The 9,942-nt window shown below is 62.0% G+C and overlaps 2 protein-coding genes across 8 annotated transcripts; one reads left to right on the forward strand and one right to left on the reverse strand.

Moving 5' to 3' along the window:
- Nucleotides 1–1,038: 1,038 nt before the first annotated feature.
- Nucleotides 1,039–3,685, forward strand: LOC115349617 (nuclear receptor 2C2 associated protein). The gene is made up of 6 exons (XM_030034147.2): nucleotides 1,039–1,102; nucleotides 2,044–2,105; nucleotides 2,277–2,367; nucleotides 2,479–2,584; nucleotides 2,936–3,003; nucleotides 3,300–3,685. The coding sequence occupies exons 2-6, from the start codon at nucleotides 2,065–2,067 to the stop codon at nucleotides 3,414–3,416; spliced, it is 423 nt and encodes a 140-aa protein (XP_029890007.1). The 5' UTR covers nucleotides 1,039–1,102; nucleotides 2,044–2,064; the 3' UTR covers nucleotides 3,417–3,685.
- A 517-nt stretch (nucleotides 3,686–4,202) lies between these two features.
- On the reverse strand, nucleotides 4,203–9,877 carry RFXANK (regulatory factor X associated ankyrin containing protein). 7 transcript variants are annotated; one of them, XM_030034124.2, is made up of 10 exons: nucleotides 9,649–9,877; nucleotides 8,780–8,994; nucleotides 8,492–8,569; nucleotides 7,702–7,782; nucleotides 7,279–7,344; nucleotides 7,003–7,103; nucleotides 5,854–5,979; nucleotides 5,266–5,332; nucleotides 4,949–5,029; nucleotides 4,203–4,586 (listed from the first exon to the last, which is right to left on the reverse strand). In XM_030034124.2, the coding sequence occupies exons 2-10, from the start codon at nucleotides 8,985–8,987 to the stop codon at nucleotides 4,528–4,530; spliced, it is 867 nt and encodes a 288-aa protein (XP_029889984.1). In that variant the 5' UTR covers nucleotides 8,988–8,994; nucleotides 9,649–9,877; the 3' UTR covers nucleotides 4,203–4,527. The 7 variants fall into 7 exon arrangements, with proteins under 7 accessions (XP_029889984.1, XP_029889982.1, XP_040983489.1 ...); XM_030034122.2 differs by lacking the exon at nucleotides 9,649–9,877 and adding an exon at nucleotides 9,424–9,634; XM_041127555.1 differs by lacking the exon at nucleotides 9,649–9,877 and adding an exon at nucleotides 9,361–9,634.
- Between the last annotated feature and the right edge of the window lie 65 nt (nucleotides 9,878–9,942).

A 9,942-nucleotide genomic window follows, 5' to 3' on the forward strand; every position in this document is an offset into this window, starting at 1 on the left:
TCCAGGGGGATGCTGGGGTGTGCAGGGATGCTGGAACATGCAGGGATGACCGAGCGTGCAGGGATGCTCTAACACAGGGGTGCTCCAGTGCAGGCATGCCTGAGCATGTGGGGGTGCTGGAGCATGGGGGGGGGTGCTGGAGCATGCAGGGATGCTGGAGCACACAGGGATATTAGGATGCGCGGGATGCCGGAGCAGGCAGGAATGCTGGGATGTGCAGGATGCTGGAGCATGCAGGGATGGTAGAGCATGCAGGGCTGCTGGGATGTGCGGGATGCTGAAGCATGCAGGGATGCTGGGATGTGCAGGGTGCTGGAACACGCAGGAGTGCTGGGATGTACAGGATGCTGGGATGTGCAGGATGCTGGGATGTGCAGGATGCTGGGATGTGCAGGATGCTGGGATGTGCGGGATGCTGGAGCACGCAGGGATGCTGGGATGTGCAGGATGCTGGGATGTGCAGGATGTTGGGATGTGCGGGATGCTGGAGCACGCAGGAATGCTGGGATGTGCAGGATGCTGGGATGCGCGGGATGCTGGGATGCGCGGGATGCCGGGATGCGCGGGATGCCGGGCCGTGCAAGGATTCCTGCACACCCCCGCGCTCTCGCTCCCTCCCTGCAGTCTCTCTCCGCTGCTATTTTCAGCTGCGCTCCACCAGTGCCACCTACAGAGCTGGCCCAGGAGGGCACCCGGCCGCCCCCAGCCCAGAGCCCGGCGGGGTCCCCCCCGCTTTGGAGCCGGGGGGCTGTGGGGGGGTGAACCCCCGTCCCCAGAGCCGTGCAGGGGCCGGGTGGGACGCTGCGGGGCGGGGGGGGGGGGGGGGGGGAGCTTTGCAGAAGGGGTGAAGCCCGGCGGGGGGGGACGGCACCCACAGGGGTGCTGCACGGTTGGGGGGGGGGGGGGAGCAGGGTGCTGCACGTCCCACCCCCCCCCCCGCCGTGGGGGGGGCTGCAGGGGGGGCCAGGACGCCCCCGCACGCCCGGGTCCCCGCGGCGGGGGGGGCGGAGCGCTCCGGCGGGGAGGGCCGGGGGGGGGAAGGCGTTCCCGGACGCCCGGGTGCCGGGGAAGCAGTTCCGCCGCTTCCTGCGCCGGGCGGGCGGTGAGTGCGGGGCGGCCGGAGGGGACGGGGATGGGCGCGGGGACGGGACCCGGGGGTGGCCGGTGCTGCGCGGGTACCCCGACGCTTGCCCCGGTGTCCTTATGGCTGCTCGCCGGTTCCCAGTTGCTGTTCAGGGGTCCCCAGTGCTGTTCAGGGGTCCCCAGTGCTGCTGGGGTGCCCCCAGTGCTGCTAAGGGGTCCCCATCACTGCCCGGGGGTCCCCAGTTGCTGCTCAAGGGTCCCCAGTGCTGCTTGGGGTGTCCCCAGTGTTGCTCAGGGGTCCCCAGTGCTGCCAGGGTGCCCCCAGGGCTGCTCAGGGGTCTCCAAAGCTGCTAAGGGGTCCCCATCCCCGCCCGGGGGTCCCCAGTTGCTGCTCAAGGGTCCCCAGTGTTGCTCAGGGGTCCCCAGTGCTGCCGGGGTGCCCCCAGTGCTGCTCAGGGGTCCCCATCACTGCCCGGGGGTCCCCATCACTGCCCAGGGGTCCCCAGTGTTGCTCAGGGGTCCCCAGTGCTGCCAGGGTGCCCCCAGTGTTGCTCAAGGGTCAGCAATGCTGCCGGAGTGCCCCCAGTGTTGCTCAGGGGTCCCCAATGCTGCTAAGGGGTCCCCATCGCTGCCCGGGGGTCCCCAGTGCTGCTCAGGGGTCCCCAGTGCTGTTTAGGGCATCCACAGTGTTGTTCAAGGGTCCCCAGTGCTGCCAGGGTGCCCCCAATGCTGCTAGGGTGTCCCCATCACTGCCCGGGGGTCCCCAGTGCTGCTAAGGGGTCCCCAATGTTGCTGGAGTGCCCCCAGTGCTGCCAGGGTTCCCCCAATGCTACTCAGGGGTCCCCAGTGCTGTCTGGGGGTCTCCGTTGCTGCTCGGGGTGCCCCCAATGCTGCTCGGGGGTCCCCAGTGCTGCCAGGGGGTCCCCATTTTTGCCCCTCGCTGACCCCGTCTCTCCGCAGGCAGCACGGCCGCAGGCAGCGATGCCCGTGGAGCCCCTGATCTGCGCCGACACAGCCACGCGGTGAGTCCCGACCCCCGAGGGGATGGTGGGCAGCGGGGTGCTGCAGCCGCCCTCCCCAGGCGAGTCCCTCTTGGGTGCCACATGCTGTCCCCTGGCCCTGTGGGAGACTCGCGTCCCATCGCTGACACCGTCCCCGTCGCGTCCCCGGGACGGTGGCACGTGTCCCTGCAGGGTGAGCTCCGTGCTTAACCGGGATGTGAAGCAGTTTGGGAAGAAGCACATGTTCGACACGAACGAGGAGACGTGCTGGAACTCAGACCAGGTGGGGGGATGAGGATGGGGGAAGACGGAACGGTGGGACGGGAGCCGTGCACGCGGTGAACGCCCCGCTCTCCCCACCGTGACGGAGCCCTGGTGTCATTCCTGCCTTCAGGGCACGTGCCAGTGGGTCACCCTGGATTTCCCTCGCACCGTCAAGGTCTCACAGCTCCACATCCAGTTCCAGGGGGGATTCTCCAGCCGGCTGTGCACGCTGGAAGGTGAGGAGCTGGTTTGGGGGCACGGGGGTCCCTCTGCCTCAGTTTACCCACACCTGGATCCCGCAGCTGTTTGTTGTGAGGCCCAGAGGTATTTGTTAGCCGTTCCTGAAACCCAAGAGGGGCTGAGGCTGTGGACTGGAGCAGAGAGGGATGAATACCGAGGACCTGGAGTTCTCCAGGACACCTTGGGTGCAGGTGGGAACCTGGTCCTTTAGATGGACCACTGCTCCCAGCCCTGCAGCAGAGCCAAGGCAGGGAAGATTTTTGGGGCAGCCGAGGCCGTGGCAGCCGTTGGCGTCTCCCCCATCACCTGAGCCTCCGCACGGCTGCCTCCACCCTTGCCCTCCGCAGGCGGCAGAGCAGGTGAAGAACTCGTGAAAATATCCGACCTGTACCCCGAGGACATCAACGCCATGCAGATATCCTTTGCCGCGCTGCGGGCTGGGTCGAACGGCTTGGCGGGTGGGCTCAGAGCCACCCGCGGCTGTGGAGGGGTGGGGGGGCGATGGCAGAGCTGCAATTTAAACAACAGACCTGTTGGGTGCTTGTTGGCACTTTGCTCCCACTAAAGCAACTGAGTGGAGCTGGAGCGAATCCGGACATCGCCGGCTGCAGTGCACCGGGGTGCGAGCCCTACGTGGGCCCCCCCCCGGAGCAGGTCTCCCAAATGTCATGGTAGCCCCTTGCCTATTTTTCTCCTTTACGGGCCCCGCACAGATTCCAGGTGGAGGAGACGGTGCTGGATAAGCTGAAGATCACCTTTGAGAACAGCACTGACTTCTTCGGGAGGATCGTGGTGTACCACCTCGGGGTGCTGGGGGAGAGGCTCTAGGGCAGCGGCGAGGGACAGCGTGGGGGGCCGCTCTCCCATCGCCCGCGTTCCCCCACGGGGACTCTGCTGCGTATGGGGAAACGGGACAGCAAATCCTGCCAGCGGGGACGTGCTGCCCCCAATCCCACCCCGGGTGCTGAGAGGGGACCCCCTGCCCCACGGGATGGCAGTGACAGAGGGACACCAGTGCAGAGATCCATGTGCTGGACTTCCAAGCCTTTGGTGGGACACAGCTCGTGTAACCAGCCAAATAAAAGGTGTCCCAGCTCCTTCCCGGCTCCTCCTTGGGCAAGTGCCACCCCGGGACGGAGCCCTCCAGGGTCTGCCATGGCCAAGCCAGTGCGTGGCTTGAGCAGGAGAGAAGTGCCCCCTCCATGTGCTGTGGGCTCTGGCTGTCTCTCACCTTTGCTAACCACCCCTGAACTTCTTGGAGCGGCTGTCTGTGGCCTCGCGGGGCTCCAGCTCGGGATTGCAGTGTGCCAGCTGTCGGCCAGGGCCGTGCCGTGTTCCTGGCTGGCAGGGTGAGGCTTCCCGCAGGGTTTTCCTCCTGCCTATGGATATTTCCCTGGCTGGTTATAGCGGTGAGTGCAGGGAGGGCTTGGCAAGATTATGGGTGTAAGACGGAGCTTCCCTCTTCAAAGAGGCAGCTCTAGAGAGGGCACTGGGGGGGTGCAGGCCTTGAAGAGGTTGGTTTGCCCAGTTCCCCTCGCGGTTCCCCAGTAGCTGCTGCTGGGATCGGGGACTGGCAGCTGTGACAGGCCGAGGCAATGGACAGAACTCCACACGGCTGCTTTAGAGTTTACTTCCAATAATGCAATACCTGAATGCGCACACGGACGAAGCAGCTGAGCCCGGACAACGCAGAAATGCAGCTGCCATGAGAAACGAGCGTCCCCGGGTGCGAGGCACTGTGGCTGTGCCACCCTCCAGGAGAGGCATAGATCCAGCGAGGGCAGGCAGTTCCCGACTTTCTCCGCACGCTCCTTGGTCGAAGCATCGTGCTGCTGCCCCTTTTGGGATGGCTGGGTGAGGCCACGTTGGTCCCAGAAGAGAGCCCTGTGTCAGCCAGGAGAAGCGCTGGTGCTGCAGCAGTGCAGTGTGAGCCACCGCGTCACTCTAGCTCCTTGTTCTGAAATAGCTTGAGGATGTGATTTTCAATAACCTGTTGGACTAATGGAGGGGAGAGAAGTGAAACCCAGGGAAGCCAAGCCTGTGAGAAGCCAGTGCTGCTGTGGGCAGGACCTGGTCACCATTTTGCTCCCATTTTCCAGTGGGAGGCTGGAAAACCCCTGTCTCCAGGGGACATCTCCCCTGTCCCATCCCTAACTCCAACACAGCTGTGGTTTGGAGCAGGAGCAAGGGGAACAGGACCTATCTTGATTTCTCTGGCTTAGTTTCTCTGTGTGGCAGAGCAGGGAGCCGTGGTGGAAGGTCAAAGAAAGCCCCAAGCAGGGCTGGAAGCTGGGAATTGCCTGGAGGCTTTTCGGGGAGGGAAGGCAGGGGTCCCTGCCAGACACGGAGGGGACACTTGCCTTTCTTGTGTCCCAGGGCCACGGCCAGATCCATCGGGGTGTAGCCAGAATCTGCCTCCATCGTCAGGTCTGCGCCGCGAGCTGCAAGCAGGCAGTGGAGATCAGGGCACGGCACTCCTCTGCCGATGTGGCATCCCCTCCGGGTCAGGCACAGGGTGAGGGGACCCCAAAAAAGGTGCCCATCCTGGCTGGGCAGCCCCCCATGGCTGGAGGGCTGCTCAGTTTCTCCCCCCAGGCGTGTCACGCTCTGTCCCCAAGGCGGTTACCAACGAGCAGAGATTTGAGGCCAAGGACTAAGTGCAGGTCTTCCCCGTTACCTAGTAGGGCCTCGACACACTTGACGTGATTGCCGCGCACGGCGTAGAGCAGAGGAGTGCCGCCGTTCTGCAGGGAAAGGGAAGGGGCTGTGTCATTGTCGGCTTTGCACGGGGCCGTGCTCATGCAGCTCCTGCTTCTCCTGGAGCAGTAGGTCCCCGACCCACTGGGATCCCCTTTCTGCCCTGTCCCAGCTCTGGGCTGGGTGTTTTCTCGCAGAGCGGCTCTGCGCAGGTTTTATTCTCTGTATGCCATACAGTAACTTTTAAATTGTGTAATTTTAAGGACAACCTTAAGTTCTGAGCGCTGTTTCCTTGTGGCTGGTAACATCACCAGTGTGAACAACTGAGGAAACCATTTAAAATTATTATCCAGATCAATTTCTCGAAACAACTGCATGAGCAGGCAAACGAGTGCTGTGAGCCTGGGAAGCATCTAGGAGAAAAGCACTGCTGCTAACTCAGCCCAGAACGATGTGAACTCGCTGCTGCTTTTTAAAAGGAGCTTTGCGGAGCCCCATGCGGGGCTTGGTGTCGCTCCCAGCGCTGGCGTGATCCCTGCAGCAGCAGCCTGCACCCAGCGGCACTCACCCAGTCGTAGATGTTGATGTCCACGTTCCTCTCCAGCAGCATGATGACGATGTCGGTGTAGCCACCCATGCTGGCCAGGGACAGGGCGCTCTCCCGTTCCTTCGCCAGCGCGTGGGGGTCAGCGCCCTGGGGACGGCACAGGCATTAGCCCCGACGGGTGAAGGAGCCCTGCTGAGACCTGGGGCACTCAGCACAGGCTGGGTACCCCAGCGGGGCGGATCATGGAGCCAGGTGTCGACAGCTTCATGGGGCAGAGATGGCTCACGCGTTCCCAGTGACCTCTCCTTTACCAAAATCCTTACTGGGCATATTTTAATCATAACCAAACATCTTGGGTGAGGACTTAAAAGCCCTTCTGCAGTGTCAGTAAACTAAGCGTGATGGTTCCTGTTACTCAGCCCTTTTTCCCATCACTAGTAGCAGTGCTACCGGCCCTGTCTAGATGCCTGTACAGTATCCACACTCTCTTTTGTTACTGATTTACCTAGAAAACCTCCCTGTCCTCCAAGCCCTGCCAGCCACAGACCTCTCCTGGATTTCATTATAGCCTTTATCAATGTCTCACCTCATTGATTTTGGGTTCTGTTTCCCTCTGGTAATGCATTGCAATTTTGCTGCTAATACAGTAACAGAGCCAGAGTTTGGCCAGCGCTTGTAGCGCGAGCATTCGCTGATCACCGGACACATGTGGATGTGGGACTGAGCTTTGGAGAGCAGCTTGATCCAGACTGCAGGGGATCTGGTTCCCGCCCATCCCCTGACAGTCCTTGACTGCATGCCTGACACTCAAGGACGATGCAGCAATGAGTTCATTAACTGCAACGATACCTCGGTGAGCACATTTGCTGGCAGATTACAGGGCCCAAGTGATAAGCCTGATCTCAAATTACCAATAAGCAGATATTTAATTACAAACAGTTATTGCTAGCTGTGAGATAAGGCTCTTCATGCTCCTGACTTAGCTCACAGCCCAATGGGGAGTAGCATCCAACAGCGTCTGAGCCATTAGCTCTGCAAACGTGTCTTGTTTGGTGCCATGGGAAAGATCAGCTGAGATGGTACCATGATGGTGCTGGACAATTTGGCAGCCACCGGGGTTGGAGATGGGACATCTCCTCTTAACGAGGTGCTGTGTGAGCGTGGCCTTACCCATTCCAGCAGGTGACGGACCATTTCGATCTCTCCGAAGGCTGCAGCCCAGATCAGCGGTGTGAAACCTCTCTCATCAGGTTTATTTACCAAGTTCTCGCCTGCACAAACATGGATGAGACATTGTAAATAGGAAGGGTAAAGCCCTCTCTGCTCCCTGTCCTCCCAGTAAACCCAGCAAAGGCTGTAAAACTAAGCTGAGGGTTTATCAAAGAGAGTGCTGTGACCTGGCAGGACTCTGCATGATCCGGCCTAAGAACCCAAAGAGACATGTACCTTTCCGAAGATGCTCCTTCAGCTGGCTGAGTTCACCTTGGGCAGCAAGCTGGTGGATGGACAATGCTGGGGGATAGAAAGAATTCACCCATCAGGACAAAATGTTTCCCCAGCTCAGCACCCACCATCTGCAGGTGGGTCCCTGCAAGCCTGGCAAGGTGGTAACTGGCCAGCCCCCATCTAAGCCCCCAAAAGCCCGATGTGTAACACCCTTCTGCCGCTCAGCAGTGGGGACAGCCAGCCACGGCAAGTGCTGAGAGCAACAGCACTGGAGGGAGCAGCCTGAGAGACTGCCCCAGTGGACACTGAACAGCGTGGCAGCAGGACACAGACGCTCCAGCCCCGCTGTCCCTCTGTTCCCCCTACAACCCATACGCATCTGCGTCTGAGATGCGCAGCCCCGCTCTGCCCGGCGGTACTCACTGTCCAGCGTGGCTGGGAGGGCTGAGACCTCATTGCCTCGCTGCCTGTTCGTCAGCGTGTTCGTGTGCTTCAGGGGGAAACCTGTTCCAGAGAGAGGAGAGAGTCAGGGCACGTCTCCTCTGTGCACAGGGAGGAACGACACTGACTTGAGGCCAAGAGCGTCATGAAAGCTCGGGTCTCATGCGATTTATCTGAAGCTGTTCCCTCCTGTTCCTGGCAAAAACTGAGTCCTGCAAAAAAGGAGTTATTCCCTTGCAAGTAAAGAGCCTGGAGGCTGAGGTTTGACCAGCGCGCAGGGACCAACAGCTGAGCAGGGAAGATAAAACAGCCCGAACAGCTGCCCAAGGAGGGGCAGGGTCCATCTGGGGCACCGCAGGAGGCAGGGATCTGGCATTAATGACATAATTGCACACGATATATTGCAGAGGACAGCCTGGGGGATGCACTCAAGTTCATCCTCATATTTCCTCCCCTTGAAGATCTCCACTTGGAAATCTCAATGTGTTTTCAACAAGCAATTCGTAGTTTAATTAGGAAAGTATATCGAAAGAGTTTGCCATCTCCAGTTCCACTGCGTGGAGCTGCAGTGACCTCTCACTGCTGGCACAAGTCATCACCAGGGTCTGGGTTTGGACTTGGCCTTGCCACCTTGTGGGAGGGAGTGGCAGCAGAAAAAGGCTTTTTTCTAGCTGCCTTTGTGGGGTGAGAGATCCAGATGACCTCTCCCACGCCTGCCTCCCACTGAGGCTGCACCTGAGCATCTGTGAGCACCAGGCTCTGCATCACTCACTGTCAAGGGCCAAGAGCTCGGTGCTCCTCTGCCTGTCCATCGACGCAGTCGAGGGCTTCGGGAGAGCGTCTCTTCCACCTACAAAACAAGGGCGGCCATTAGGGACCTCAGTTCTGCTTGTTGGGCTCCGCAAACAGCACGAGACCCAACCGGCACGGCAAGCACCCCGCGTGCACCCCAATACCCAGGACGGAGGGCACGTTGATCCCAGTTTACAGGGGCTGCAGGATCCCGGGTTTGTGCATGCCCCGTCTGTGCTCCCACCGCCCCGTCACCCCCAGCGCTCACCGTCCCCGCGGTCCGAGCGTGCCGTGTCCCGCTCCGGCCGCAGACATCCCGGGGGAACACGGCTGTCCCCCGTCCCCCTGCTCGCAGCCAGCTCCTCTGCGGCTGCTGCTCCCTCAGCTCCGTTTTCATCTTCTTTTGGGACCTCCCGGGCGTCCCCGTCATTTGGGGGGGTCTCCACAAGACGAGCGACTGCTGCTTCACCTTCCATGGGACAGCTGCCACACAACAAGGCGTTAGGAAGGGGGGGGAAAAAAAGTGGGGACATCTCCCAGGATGGAGGGGACAGCGGGGTGGGGGGAAGCACCAGACTCCTCGTTGCCGGCAGCGGAATTTTTGGGGGTCGTCCCCCCCCTTGCCCTCTCCGACCAGACTCCCCACAAAACCTCCGGTTGCGGAAGCATCGCGAAGATGTACCGGGACCATCACCGAGCACGGTCGCCTTCCCCGCTCACCGCCGGACCGAGCCAGGGCGGGTCGGAGGGACCCCCCCCCCCAAAAAAAACCCCCCACACACACCACCCCCCCCGTTCTCCCCGGCCACCCCACTCCCACCTCCAGCCATCCCTGCCCTCCGGGCTGATCGGTGGGCCCCGTGTCCCGGCTCAGACCGGGTCCCCGTTCCCCGGTGAAGAGTCTGGGCTCACCCCCGGTATCCTTCGGTGCAGGGCCCCCCCCCCCCCCGCCCCGTTCCCGGTTCCCGCCTCCCGCCTCCCGTCCCGGCACTTCCCCTTCCTCCGGCCTCCACCGGGGCGGCCTGGCAAGGCCCAGCCGGGGAAGGGGAGGGAAAAGGGGGGGAAGGGGAAGGCTGCCTGAGGGGAGTGGGAGTGGGGGGCACAGTGGGGGACCCCCCCCCCCACCCCCAGCTCCACCTGCTGGAGGCCGGGCGAGGCGGAAAGCCTGGCGTTAAAGCGACAGGCCCTTTCCGTGGGATGGGGACACGGCGTGGAGGTGGTCGTGGGGCAGCAGGTCCTCACTGACATGGCGGGGGGAGGGAGGATGGGCGACACCCCCCCCCCCACTTTGTCCCTTGTTGTCCCGCACGGGGCTCCACATCCCGCTCCCGCCTGAGCGGCTCCGGCAACACAGGTCCTGGGGGTGGGAGGGCTCCGGTCCCACAGGCCCACGGAGGGGCTGTGAGGGGACAAGTGGCCGATGGTGGGGGG

Source organism: Aquila chrysaetos, chromosome 12 (assembly GCF_900496995.4).
Source record: "Aquila chrysaetos chrysaetos chromosome 12, bAquChr1.4, whole genome shotgun sequence".
Taxonomy (NCBI): Eukaryota; Metazoa; Chordata; class Aves; order Accipitriformes; family Accipitridae; genus Aquila; species Aquila chrysaetos.

Bases quoted from the DNA above. Each gene is read 5' to 3' on its own strand.
- LOC115349617 (XM_030034147.2), top strand. From the start codon at position 2,065: ATGCCCGTGGAGCCCCTGATCTGCGCCGACACAGCCACGCG. The intron at 2,106-2,276 runs GTGAGTCCCGAC...GTGTCCCTGCAG, and splicing joins TGCGCCGACACAGCCACGCG to GGTGAGCTCCGTGCTTAACC. The intron at 3,004-3,299 runs ATATCCTTTGCC...CGGGCCCCGCAC, and splicing joins AGGACATCAACGCCATGCAG to AGATTCCAGGTGGAGGAGAC.
- RFXANK (XM_030034119.2), bottom strand. From the start codon at position 9,044: ATGTCCCCACTTTTTTTCCCCCCCCTTCCTAACGCCTTGTTGTGTGGC. The intron at 8,570-8,779 runs GTGAGCGCTGGG...CTTGTTTTGTAG, and splicing joins ACGCTCGGACCGCGGGGACG to GTGGAAGAGACGCTCTCCCG. The intron at 5,980-7,002 runs GTAAGGCCACGC...TGCCGTCCCCAG, and splicing joins TCCGTCACCTGCTGGAATGG to GGCGCTGACCCCCACGCGCT.